The sequence below is a fragment of the Rattus norvegicus genome, chromosome 17, assembly GCF_021556685.1.
Source record: "Rattus norvegicus strain SHRSP/BbbUtx chromosome 17, alternate assembly SHRSP_T2T, whole genome shotgun sequence".
NCBI lineage: Eukaryota > Metazoa > Chordata > Mammalia > Rodentia > Muridae > Rattus > Rattus norvegicus.
In genome coordinates, this window is record NC_141550.1 from 63808502 (window position 1) to 63822576 (window position 14075).

Here is a 14075-nt window from a genome sequence, read left to right on the forward strand (position 1 = left end):
GGGAAAGGATCTTCACCAACTGTATATCTGAAAGATGTCTAATATCCAAAGTTTACAAAGACTTCAAGAAGTTAGACACTAATAACGCAATTTAAAAACGGGGTACAGAACTAACAATTCTCAAGAGAGGAATCTCAAATAGCCCAGAAGTCTTTGAGAAATGTTCAGTCCTTAGTCAACAGGGAAATACAAATCAAAAGAATTCTGAGATTCCATCTGATACCCTTCAGAATGGCCAAGATCAAACACATGCTGTCAGGGATGTGGAACAAGAGAAACCCTCCTTCATTGCTGGTGGGAGTGCACTTTGGAAATTAACTTGGTGTTTCCTCAGAAAACTAGAAATAGTTCTACCTCAAGACCCAGCTATACCACTCCTGGGCATATACACAAAAGATGTTCTACTATCTCACAAAGACACATGCCCAACTATGTTCATAGCAGCTTTATTTACAATAACAAGAAACTGGCAACAAACTAGATGTCCCTCAACTCAAGAATGGATAAAGAAAATGTGGTTCATCTACTCAATGGAATACTATTCAGCTATTAAAAACCAAGACATCATGAATTTTGCAGGCAAATAAATAGAACTTGAGAATATCATCCTGAGTGAGGATACCAAAAGCATGGATGGTATGTACTCACTTATAAGTGGATATTAGACATAAAATACAGGTACCACATTACCACTCCACAGACTCTAAGAAGCTAAACAAGAGGAAGGCCCAAATGGAGAAGCTTGAAACTCACTTAGAAGGGGGAATAAAATAGTCACAAGAGGCAGATGGAGAGGGAACTTTAAGGGAAGGGGGTGGGGAGGGGAATGGAGGATTTGGATCAAGTGTGGGGAAGGACAGGAGAGATGGCTAGATGGCCATGAAAACAGAATGGAAACCTGCCAGTGATGAGCGTGAGAAGGTGGGGGAACCTCCAGATACAGACAGAGACCTAGGATAAGGAAGGCACCCAAGAATCAACAGGGGTGACCAAAGCCGGGACTCACTACACTGCGGATATGGAACCTGAAGAGGCCACCTCTTGTAGGCAGACAGAAACCCCAGTGGAGTGACAGAGACACCAACTCACCCACAAAACTTTCAACCCAAAATGTATCCTGTCTACAAATAAGACAGGCACAGGGGAGGGAGCAGGGACTGAGGCAATGGACAACCAATAACTGGCCCAACTTGAGACCCATCCAGTGGGCCAAGCGCCAATCCCTAACACTGCTAATGATACTCTGTTATGCTTGCTAACAGGAGCATGCTGTCCTCTAAGAGACTACACCAACATCGGACTCAGACAGAGACAGCCACAGCCAAACAGTGGATGGAGCCTGGGGACTCTTATGGGGACTCTTACGGAAGAACAGGAGGAAGGATTGCTGTCCCGAAGGGGACAGGAACTGCCTGCACAGGAAGACCAAAGGGTCAAGTAACCTGGACCATTGAGGATCTCAGAGACCGAACCACCGACCAAAGAACATACAAGGGCTGAACCTAGGCCTCCCCGCACACATGTAGCAGATGTGCAGCTTGGTCTTCATGTGGGTCCCACACAACTGGAATGGGGCTATCCCAGGAGCTGTTGAAGGTATATGGGGTAGGTTTTTCTAGTTGGGCTGTCTTGTCTGGCCCCTGGGGAAAGGAATCACACAGCCTTGTAGAGGCCTGAAGTCCCAGGGTATGCAGATACTGGGGGGAGGGGAGTTCACCCCCCCACTCACCCCACCGCTGCTCAGAGGAGAATGGGAGTATAGTATAAAGAGTGGGGATTTTGGGAGGAGTGGCCAGAAGGCGGGCAGTGAGAATACAAAGTGAATTAGGAAAAAATAAATAAAATTGAAAAGGAGGAGAAGGAGACGAAGAGGAAGAAGAGGATTTACATGGAACCATCCTATAACAGAGGCAGCAATACCCCAACTAGACACCTCATGTTAGTTAAGTGCCAAGAATGGTACTAGACCTGATGGCCGATGGGGTCCCACAGACTTCCAAGCATTACAAGCTCTCACTATCATTCCTAGTCACCCTCTAAAGCTTGACTGTAAAACTCTTGAGTATAGAATACCACAGGAACCAAGCTGGCACTGACCTTGTAGTCTCACCCCAACTGGCTAGCTTTCATAGTGCTGCAAAAGTGGTAAACGTGTTACAGAAGGATAGGAATCAATGCTCCTGCCTAGCTCAACTCTCCGAGTCATAATAATGACTGGCCTGGTAAAATATGTCTACTAGTGCAATAGTAGCACAATTGTTACAGGAGTTTCTGATTGGATTTAAGGCTCACTTTGCAGGATAAAACCCACACTTGGCATAGTTTTTAGAGTCAATAACCTGTGGGTGGAAAGGTCATAGATCCTAGGGAAGAAGCTTCTATTATTCTGCTAAGTGGACATAGTATTAAACTATCTGCTTAATAAGTATTGTTATGCCAGTGGATTAGTGCATCTCTGAAACCTCATCAGAGATGCTTTCTTTTTGCAGTCCACAGGGATTAGCAGAGGCCCACAACTGGTCAGTGTACAGAAGAGAGTAAGTCTGCGAAGTGCTCAGGCCTAAATGGGACGTCATATCACACTCCCTCCCTCAAAGGCTCAGCCATCTTCGCAGAAGAAGGGCAGAAAGATTGCAGTACAAGCCAGAGGTAGCATATGACTACAAGGAGCGTGTTCTCCAGGCATAACAGGACAGTAGCACATAAGAACAATATGAATTCCCCGTGTTTGTGACAGCTTGCAACATCAGACATGTTCAAGCTAGTGCCAGACAAAATTCCAGATAGGAAGTGTTAGGTGGGCATGAACTTCCATTGCAGCTGAGAAACCATTAGCATCTGACACCTGTGGGAGAAGGAAAGTCGGTTTTCTTTTAAGAGTGTAACCCCTGGCAGGTCGATGTTGGGGTAGGCGCCATTCCAAAGAGTAGTTGCACAGATTGGACTAAATGGGTTTAGAGAGGAGCAGATGGAGAACATGAGGTTGAGTGGATAGACAGGTAGACCAAGTAGGGGACGGAAGAAAATGAACATTATAAAAATGCATTTTAGGAAATTCTCAAGGAATTCACAAAAATACCAATCTAGAGTAAAATACTTGCCTACATGTCTTCAACATTCAGCTGTGCCAATATCTGCAAGCGTATGAACTCCCATGTACAGTATATCCCAGTCATCCTTCCGCCAGGTCTGTAGCAGAAGAATCTAAAACAGAAGTGACCTGCAATCCATCACTCACCAAAGGCTGCTGCAAGGCTTTTGGAACAAACTGGCATGGATATAACTGTAACTAACAATTATCTTCAGTGTAACGCAGCTATATTTCCCTGGGCACCAGGAGCCATATGTGCAACTTATGTCTTGTGTCTATCATCTAGAGCAGAGGACAATGATCATGACTGAGGGACAGAACAATCACAAACCCTAGGTAACAATCAACAACAAAACCAGACTGAGATTCTTTTGGAATAGTAGTACAACCATGGGCTATCAATCACTTAGCCCAGAGACATTATCATGGCTACAGTCCTTTTGAAATGTCTTTACACAATTCACTTTCACACCAAAACCACAGGTGCAGTTTTTTATAGAAAAGTCCACTACAAAGTCAAAACTAATATACAGAATGCAAACATTCTGACGAAGGTGAAGAAAAAGTACTCAAGGTTTTCCATGTCTTTATTAAAGAGTTGTCCCTTGTAAGAAAACAGTCGCTCATTTGCAGCTAGCCAAGCCAGGAATTGATAGGAATTTCAAAGCTACCAAGAGATCTGACAGGCAGAATCTTGTGAGTTATCATTTGTGAGCTGTCAGACCAATACTTCTCAATTTTTATCATGGCAGGCCACTTTTCTCCGAAGGAAGGGAGTTACAGCAACAAATACAGGTGGTTTATAGAGCTGAGAAACAGTGGATAATTTCCTTTCTGAGCTTTCTGAAACTGGATCTAGCCAGACTCATTCCTAAAAGAAATGTTAGGGGATGTCTAACAATCTGATCAAGACTGGTAGAACTTATCTTTACACCCAGTGCCCCTCTCTAGGAACAGCAAACATTTAATATACAGCATATTTATATACATTTCAAGCCTCTGAAGAAAATAAAATAACCCTGGCTTCAGCTTCTTTCTATCTCAACATTTAACAAAAAACCTCTTTATTATAAACAAACCAAACAGGGAGCTAGATTAATGCAGCCACTCAAGCAAGCACTTACTCAGACCCAAAGTCTGTATGTTTCAAAGAAATTCTATATAATTGGAAGTCATTCTGAACCTGAGGGGCTTCACTTTAATTTATATTTGTACTACTGTTGCATTTTTGTATACATTCACATTGTGGGTGACTCTGTGTGTGCTAACAGGAAGCTTTATATCTTTCCATAATCCTGTGTTCTAAACCAACATTCCACCCTTCCTCCTCTCCTATTATTCTTCTTTCTTACTCAACAGTTTATAACTGTTAGACTAGATCCATCCTTACCTCTACACTCAGAGCAGTGCTGGGTACAGAATTGAGAGAAGAGCTCTGACTTTTCCTATCAGTGTTTAGTCTTTTTTTCTCGACCTCTGAGTGACTTCATGAAAGATAAGTCCTAGAGAGTTAGTTAAACTGCCCACAACTTTCAAAACCACAAAGAATCTCACACTACTATAAAGGGTAGCAAATTCTCAATGGGCATCAAAGAAGTCTGCCTACCTTAACACAAGTTACTGATACTACAAACAAACACTGCCTCCTTTCTATTTTTAGAGCATGGTGCGGAAATGCATATATCTGCCATTAAAAAAAAAAAAAAAAAAAAAAAAAAACCTCAGATAGTCTGGAAGAGTCGTGAACAAACTATCAATCTTCAATACTAGTAGTTGCCTGGAATGATTCTCAAGATAGAAGAAAGACAGTGACACTCAAGAAGTCTTGACATGTAATTTTAAAAATTTACTAATAATTTAATAATATACAGTTGTCCCTCAGTAGCTGCAGGTGGTTATTCCAGGATCCTGTTAGATATCAGAGTCTGCTGGTATTCAAGTCCCTCCCAGAAATGGCCAAGTGTTTGCACACAGCTGACACACACCTTCTATACATAGTGATGCTCTCTGAATTACTTACAACACTGACTATAACTATTATTTAGATAGTTATTAACATGTATCCCCAAGAGACGCAAAACAAGTTTACATGTATTCAGTACAGATACAATTGTTTAAAAGTATTTGTGGTCTGCAGTTAAATGAATCCATATACGGAACACAAGGATACCAAAGACCAACCATAACAGAGAAATTGAAATATTCAAACATAGATATGTAAAGACACACAGTGAATCTGTTTTACTTAAATCTGTTGCCATTACATGATTCAGTACCAAAATAACCCTAGAGCAGCAGTTTGCACTGCCAACCAGCCCAACTGCATCTCAGAGCTACTTGGAAACTTTTAAATAAACCTACTCATTCTATTGAAGAGGCTTACATTTCTGCTCTAAATAATACCAATGCTGAAAACTTCTGGTTAGATAAATTCTTGATGTATCTGTTGAACTTGGGAGGTAGAATACTATTTTTATGACAAATTAGTACTTAGAGGTCTAAACTAGCATAATCATAAAAATGAACTGTAGAGAACCCTGCAGCCTCCATTAGAGATCTCACTGCCAGCTTTATGCTCTAAATTACTCTAAGTGTGAAGAACGAGTCTGTGGTCTTCTAGAGGTTTTCTCAAAGAGGCCTCACAAATGAACTTAGGTGTGCCTTAGAGCACGTCTTGGCTAGGGTTTCCATTGCTGAGATGAACCACCATGACCAACCACCACGCTGGGGAGGAAAGGGGTTTTGTGGGTGACATTTCCAGATCATCGCTCATCATTGGAGGAAGTCAGGAAAGGAACTCAAACACAGCTGGATATGCTTCACATATCTTGCTCAGCCCACTTTCTTGTAAAAGCCAAGAGCACCAGCCCAGGGACGGTACCACCCTCACTAGGCTGGATCTTCCCCATATTGATCACTAATTGAGAAGAAAATGCCTGACAGCTGGATCTCATGGAGGTATTTCCTCAGTTGAGGTCCTTCCTCTCTGATGACTTGAACTTGTGTCAAGTTGACACAAAATCAGCAAGCAGAGAGAGCAAACCAGTTAACAGCACACCTCCATGGCCTCTGCATCAGCTCCAGCCTTGGCTTCCCTCAGGGGACTGTGGTTCAGGATATGAAAATCAAATAAACCCTTTCCTTCCTAAGTTGCTTGGAGTCTTGGTGTTTTCATCACAGCAATCATAAGTCCAACTAAGATCAAACCCTCGTGCCAAACAGCTGATTACAACCACTATATCCATCTCCTTAGTGCATAGTAATAGCCAGTTCAATTGTGAATTATTTTTCTTTTTTTTTGGGGGGGGGGGTGTTTCTAATCTCTCATTTAAAACAAAACCTCCACCAAATATAGGAAAGGAAAAATATTTCTGCAAACAGAATTCAAGAACATATCCAAAAGATCATGATTTAAAATGAAATGGTTTGTGTAATAGATCACATGGAAAAAAATCACATGATTACCTCAATACATTCAGCAAAATGTAACCCTTTATAATTAAAGTTCTGGAAAAACTAGGAATAGAAAGAACTTATCAACATAATAAAAGTCATACATAACAAACCCATACCCAACGTTATACTAATGGGGGTGGAGAGGTGGGATGGAAAGCATTTCCAATAAAATAAGGAGTAAGGCAAAGGTGTCTCTCTCTACTCCTTACCCAGTACTATTCCTTTAGCTTTAGGTAGAACAGTATGATGAAAGAAAAATAAAAAAAGTGTGAAAGAAATAAATCAGAGTAACTTTATTGGTAGACAATATTATCTACGCATAGGAGACCCAAAAGACCACCAGAAAAACATTAGCGCTAATAAAAACACACCTTCAGCAAAGAGACAGGATACGAAAATCAATACACAAAACTTACTAGCTTTCCTAGATACCAGTAAAGATTATGTTGAGGAAGAAATCAGAAAAATAATTAAAAATAATTAAAAAACAAACAAGACCTCATAATAAAGCTAGTCAAAGAAGTAAAAAACTTCTACAATGAAAACTTTAGAACACTAAAAAATTACTGAAAATACTATAAGATGGGAAATCATCCCATGCTCATAAACTAAACAATAGATATGAAAATAGCTATGCTATTTTAAAAAAATCTACAGATTGGATAAGAGTCCCATCGAAATTCCAACACCAAGATTCTTCTTCACAAATAAGAAAGGGGAAAAAAGCTTAAAATTTACAGAGAAACCAAAAGATCAGACAGCAAAGCAATCCTGAGCAAAACAGCAATGCTGGAGGCCATCACTGCGCCTGACTCCAAGCTGACTACAAAACACTGTAATAAAAACATCACTGGCACTGGCCTTAATCCCAGCATTCAGGAGGCAGAGGCAGGAGGATCTCTCTGAATTTGAGGCCAGTCTGATTTACTTAGTGACTTCCAAGACAGCCAGAGCTACAAAGAAATGAAGATGAGAAAAGCATCATAAAGCTAATACAAGAACACAAGGTATAAATCAAAAGAAAGCAGAGGCGACCCAGCTATGAACCAATATAACAATGGAATTTTTTTTTTTAGCAAAATCAGAAAAATACACATTTGAGCAAACAGGCTCTTCAACAAATAAATATTGCTGGCAAACTGGCTATGTTCTTCTGCCATACAGAAGAAAACTAGACTCATGTGTCACCACATACAAAAAGATAACTCTAAACAGATCAAAGATTTTATTTAAAGACCTGAAACGGTAAAATTCCTAAGGACAAAGTAGAAAAAAATGTTTAAGATTCCAGTATAGGCAAATACTTCTAAACAGAACACCAGTCTCTCAAGAAATAGAACAACTGATTCTCATGAAGATAAAAATTATCGTAAGAACACTCAAGAAAATAACTGCTCGAAGAGACAACTTACAAAATGGGAGGAGTCTTTGCCAGGTATACAAATTACAGAGTTTAAAATCTAAAATGCACAAGAACTCAGAAACCTCATCACCTGTGATCAAAAACTAAACCACCCAATCAAAGACTGGTCTAATGAATTAGAGAAACAATTCCCAAAAGATGAAAAAGATGAGGTAGAAACTTGCAATAAGTGTATGAACGCAAACATGTTAATGCACACCTTTAGTCCCGGCATTTGGAGCACAAGCAGGTAGAGCTCAGCGAGTTTGAGGCCAGCCTATCGTACACATTGAGTTCCACATGCAGAGATCCTGTCTCAAAAAAAGCACAAACAAACAAAAAACCCAAAACGAAAACAGACAAACAAAATAACAATGACAATAAAAAATATAATATATTTAACATCACTAGCAGGAAACACAAATTACAATGAGGTTTTTTTTTTTCCTTCTCACCTCAATAAGAATGGCAATTACTAAGGAAACAAATAACAAATGCTGGTGAGGAAGCAGATAAGAGGAACCCCTTTACACACTAACAGTGAGAATGGATACTAGTCTAGACTGTGATAGTCAGAATGGGGATCAATGGAAAGCAGACCTACCTTATGACTCAGTATACCTCTAACAGGTATCTGTTCAAAAGTTTAAAACACAAAACAAAACAAATTAAAAAAACATAAAAATACTGGCATATCCACGCTTACTGCACCACTGCCCACTAATTGAGGAATGGAAAAAAAAAACTGTGTTTTATATACAATGAAATTCATTTCTGCCATAAAGATGCAATTATGTCTCTGAAGTAAAATGGGTACAACTGTAAATAATTATATTAAACAAGTCTCAGAAGGGCAAATCATTTTCTCTCGCTTGTGAGTGAGAGACATAAAATGCTGTTATGTGGAGTGGCCTGAAAACAGATGCAAAACTGTGTGTGAAAATGGCCTAATGTAAACCTGTATAATAAAAATAAAGTATTCTTTAATGCTTTTTGCTTGTCAACGCTGTTAGCAATATTCTACAATGGACGTGTTCACTTCTTCACTCTGCCCTTGAAAATACAGTTTTACTATGTGTTTGGGAGTTCTTACTTCAATATTCTTCTACATGTTTTTAAATGTGTAAATGGGAAACTGCAGTTCAAAATCACCTAAAAAAAAAAAAAAAAAAAAAAAAAACGAGCTAATGGACACATAAAATGACACCAGAGGGGCTGAAGAAATGCCTAAGTGATTAAGAGTGCGCCTTGTTCTTCCACAGAACCCGAGATAGGTTCCCAGCACAACCACCTGTAACTCCAGATCGTGACATACACCACCTTCCTCTTACCTCAACTGCCACACACAGGTAACACACTCTCGAGTGCGAGTGTGCACTTGCACACACGAATACACAAATTTTAATAACACTAGAAAAATCACGTAGTGCCAGAACTTACTATAAACTGTGAGTAACCTTATGATACTTGTTTAATAAAGCTGCTGTCCCTAACATGCAGACACTATTTATATAAGAAACAAGAAGAAAACTCTTCTTAGCATTCAAATGTAGCCTTTCACGATTGCAAGGAATACTCCACTCCAAAGGCAACAAGAATGAGTCAATACCAGTTATCAATTCATTCATATAAGAAAAATTATAAGTGAATTTAACTAGATTATTTGTGTGAGGATTTTCGTAAAAACAACAAAAACGAAAAACAAGGCCTAAAGATATTTCCAATTTAATCTTTTAAGTAGGAAATTATATAAACTGTATTTTATGCCCAGTATACAATGAGTTTGATTACAAAACAATACTCAGAAAGATACTGCAAAACCAGTTACTAGGTGCAATGATGCCTCTTTTAACTTTTTTTCAAATACACAAGTTGCCCAGACAAATCTGAAATTCGTAGGACTATAATTCTAGCCCATGCTAAAACTAGATCACTTAACTTACAGTCGACTGGTATTTTCTTTTTTAAACATTCTGAGGTGTACCTTTTACTTCAACCAGGCAAACATACCCATAAAGTATTTATGTGTTTGTGCACAGGACTGTATATACTCGCATAGTACATATGTTTGCATTTGTGCCTATATAGTCACAAGCATACTCCCTTGGGCCTAGTTTAGTTTTTAATTGGAAAAGGGGTAGAGTTGTCTGGGGGAACCCAGGCCAACTCCAGTCAGGTAAAGATTGTCACAATTCCTTTTGGAAAGAGCAAATACCACCGCCACCCTAAACATAACTCTGGCAACATCCCAAAAGCACACAGCCTGGGGCCTCCCATGCCATCCCCGGGGTGCACACGCATGTAGACGCACCCCAGCACACACATGCCACACGCCCTCCCTGGACCTACTGGACCTCCCCAGCCGTGGCTAACAAAATTTCCACCATTCTGTGAGTGCAGCAGAACCGCAAGGCTCCAAGTCCTGCAGGGAGGGAAAGGGGAGGGAGAGGGAGAGGCCGAGGCAGAGGCGGAGGCGGAGGCGGGCGCCACTCACCGTCGATGTTTTCCCGGTCGCTGATGTGCTGCAGATTGCAGCCAGTGTCCTCGCGGCTGAGGTCCGTGTCCGGGCGGTAGGACTCCAGCCGCGAGTGCGCATTCCTCCGGAGCTTAGGGCTGGACGACACGCAGCACGAAGTTGTGTTCCCCATCGCTGACCACCGGGCTGGTAGTCCCGGGGCGCGGGCGCAGGCTCGGGCGCAAAGGCAGGCCGCCCGCGCCCCGTGGAGGGCGGAAACCGCGCCGGGCCCGGGTCAGCAGCGGCGGCGGCGGCGGGGCCGCGCCATGGACAGCGGCAACGAGCAGGCGGCTACGGCGACCGACAGACAGCGGCCACGGCTGCTACGGCCTCAGCCCCTGGGTTGCAGCGGAGGAGCCTGAGTCTGCGACTGCGGCCCCGCGCAGAGCTCACCCCGCCGCGGCCATGGCGGGCGGCGCCGCGCAGGCCGCCTCCCACCGCGTTCTTGCTCAGCGCCCGGCTCCCAGCCGCGATTTCCGCAAGCTGTTCCGGTTCACGCCGGGGACTCGCGAGTGCGCGCGGACACAATGACGGGACCGCAGGAGCTGGAGCGTCCGCGGCGCTGCACGGTGAATCTTAGCTTGCCGGCCGGGTTTCGCGAGCCCCGCCCCACGCCTGCACACGTCGGCCCCGCCCCCTCCCCGCGGCCACGCCTCACGCCCGCTTGCTTCGCTTCCACCTTTGTGCTAGGACCCCGCGGTCTACACACAGCCCTTTTCCTTCCCACTGCTTTGGAAGCAGATTCTCCAGGCGTGAAAGTGCGCAGTGGCCGGCACCCTGTCTAAAAGTCTTCGCCTTCTAGACGCCAATGCGGCTCTCCGCTCTTCCGCTCTTGAGTCTCAACGGCAGGAAGTAGATAGTGGCCCTAGGAGCCACGAGAGGGCGCGCACTGGAGGGGGGCCTTGTTGCTGCCTCTTGAGGGCGGCCGGCCAGTGTGTTGCTAATGTTAGAAGGAGTTCCCAGTTGAGTTAGGAGCTCATCTCCTGTCAATCTCTTCGGAGGACTTGGGAGTCAGCCTGGGGACAGGAGCTGAAGTCATGACGAATTAACTGTAGTGTTCTGAGTTTTTGGACTACACTTGTTTTATGTTTCACCTGCCGTAGATTTTGTGCGTGGGTTGACTCGTGAACCAAGATAAACGTTGAAAAGATTTAAGATGAGGAAAGCCACTTAAATCCTTTCCAAATAGTGAAGGGTACTGGGGCCCTTCTACCATCCTCAACCAGGCATAAACAGGTGTAAGTCACGCCTTTAAAGTAGGGCAGTAAAGACGGGAGCATCAGGAGTTCAAAATCTTAGTGAAGGAGTCAGTAAAGGGGAGGATGTGCATGATCTTCTCTGTCCTAACCGGAGAAATGAGGAAATGATACCAAACATTAGCCATCTGTACCTGTCTTGTACTCTTGTGCAGTCAATCCATCCACCGCTTAGGGGTATTCATACATTGTTGCTCGACAAGCTGTGCGGAGGCTCGATGCTTAGCTGTAATAATGTCATATGTAGACTTACGTGACAGAATGCCATGGGAAATGATGGCTGAAGAGTGGTGGTGCTGACCAAATGAGAGAGAAAACAGTAAAGGGAAGTTCTAGAAAATTCCAGCTCTGGGGAATAGGAGGGTGGGAGTGGGTGGGTTAGACAGCATCAAAACAAGGCTATACTGACCTTCCCAGTGTGAGATGTAAATAGAATGTACTATCTTTTCTCCCAAAGGATAAAATGAGACAAAGGAAGTTCCATCAAAGATGGAAGATGTCATCCGGCAAAGTCCTTCCTCCAGTCAGCCTCCTTGAAAGATCAAAGTGGGTGCAACCAGGTTGCGTTCTCAACCTTTCTCAAAAAGTGTGCTTTGCCGCACACACTGCACACACTGCTCTTCCTTAGCCAGTCTCATAAAAACGTGAGACCAGGCTCTGACTTCTCAGAGGAAGACACAAGACCCTTTATGAAGAATAAAACCCGGTAACACGACCACATGACTTACCACAGTGCACCATTTTGAAGAATTAAAACTTTTGCCTGATACCAGTTTCTAACGACTCCCGGGGCTATTTCTAACAACAGGAATGTTGGGAGCATATATGCAGCTCCTCGAGGGCAAACATTGAGACTCTCTGGGCTAATGTTTAAGAAGGTTCAAAATTACATTGTCTGTTCTTAGAGCTCTTTGAAATAGAGTTGTGTGAGAGCATGACATATCCACTCAAAGTTACCAATTTAATCAGAGTTCATAGTTATGCTGCTGTTAATTGGGGGGCCATGAGAGAAATGGGAAAACACTCAGGAAGCAGTAGAGCCTGCATGTGGGTCATTGGAATAATGTTTGGAATGGGGGGGCAGATTTGGGGAAATTGGACCCACCCATGCTTGCCAAATGGTCGAACAGCACGGGTCAGAGGGACTGTTTTGTCCCCTCTACTTTTTCCACTCCCTCCTTGATGCTCTCACCACATTCTCTTTAGAAATTGTATCTCTTTAGATGTACTGGGGAGTATGGTCACCAGGCGAGAAATAGAAATTTAGGCCGTAAGCTCCAGTAGTGATTTACATAGTTGTCACATACCACCACCTGTAGCGGTGCCACTGGACTGACAAACAGTGGCACTTTATAAAGAATAAATTGTAGACCCTAAGCAACTCCTGACAGAGTTAGGATGCCCAAATGATAGTCATGCTGAGTCACCACCTAGATGGTGGTTTGTAGTAAATATTATAAAAAAAAAAAAAAATCCTGGTGCTGCAATGGGGCAATGGGAGGAAAAGCCCTTGGTCCTGCCAAGACTGGACCCCCCAGTGTAGGGGAATGTCAGGGCAGGGAGGCAGGAAGGGAGGGTAGTTGGGGAGGGGGAAACACCCTTATAGAAGAAGTGGGGGGGGGGATGGGATACCAGGCTTATGTCTGGGAAACCAGGAAAGGTAATAACGTTTGAAATGTAAATGAAAATTTATCCAATTTTTAAAAAAGGAAAAAAATGGAGGAAAAAAGAGCAATTTGCAAATTGATTTGGAATAACAAAAAATCCAGGATAGTGAAAACTATCCTCAATAATAAAAGAACTTCTGGGGGAATCACCATCCCAGACAGACCTCAAGCAGTATTACAGAGCAACAGTGATAAAAAATTGTATGATATTGGTACAGAGACAGGCAGGTAGATCAATGGAATAGAATTGAAGACCCAGAAATGAACCCACACACCTATGGTCACTTGATCTTTGAAAAAGGAGCTAAAACCATCCAATGGAAAAAAGATAGCATTTTCAACAAATGGTGTTGGTTCAACTGAAAGTCAGCATGTAGAAGAATGCAAATTGCCATTTTTATCACCCTGTACAAAGCTTATGTCCAGGTGGATCAAGGACCTCCACATCAACCCAGATACACTCAAACTAATAGAAGAAAAAGTGGGGAAGAGCCTCAAATACGTGGGCACTGGGGAAATTTTCCTGAACAAAATACCAATGGCTTATCCTGTATGATTGAGAATACACAAATGAGACCTCATAAAACTGCAAAGCTTCTGTAAGGCAAAGGACACTCATTGGGACAAAATGGCAACCAACAGATTGGGAAAAGATCTTTACCAATCCTACATCTGATAGAGGGCTAAT

General features: G+C 42.7%; 1 protein-coding gene and 1 long non-coding RNA gene across 4 annotated transcripts in view; one reads left to right on the forward strand and one right to left on the reverse strand.

Moving 5' to 3' along the window:
- Ccny (cyclin Y) overlaps positions 1-10900 on the reverse strand; it is a 130211-nt gene extending 119311 nt beyond the window's left edge. The window contains exon 1 of one of the 2 annotated variants that reach the window (XR_015640906.1): positions 10444-10900. Coding sequence is in view for 1 of the 2 variants with exons in the window: in NM_001191833.1 (NP_001178762.1) it covers positions 10444-10597 (154 nt within the window). In the remaining variant the exon portion in view is untranslated. 2 annotated transcript variants of the gene reach the window in all.
- On the forward strand, positions 10466-12496 carry LOC100909729 (uncharacterized). Of its 2 annotated transcripts, none has more exons than XR_015641309.1 (2): positions 10466-11702; positions 12178-12496. It is a non-coding gene; the product is annotated as an uncharacterized LOC100909729 (long non-coding RNA). The 2 variants fall into 2 exon arrangements; XR_015641308.1 differs by having other exon boundaries at positions 10466-11033.
- Positions 12497-14075: the final 1579 nt, after the last annotated feature.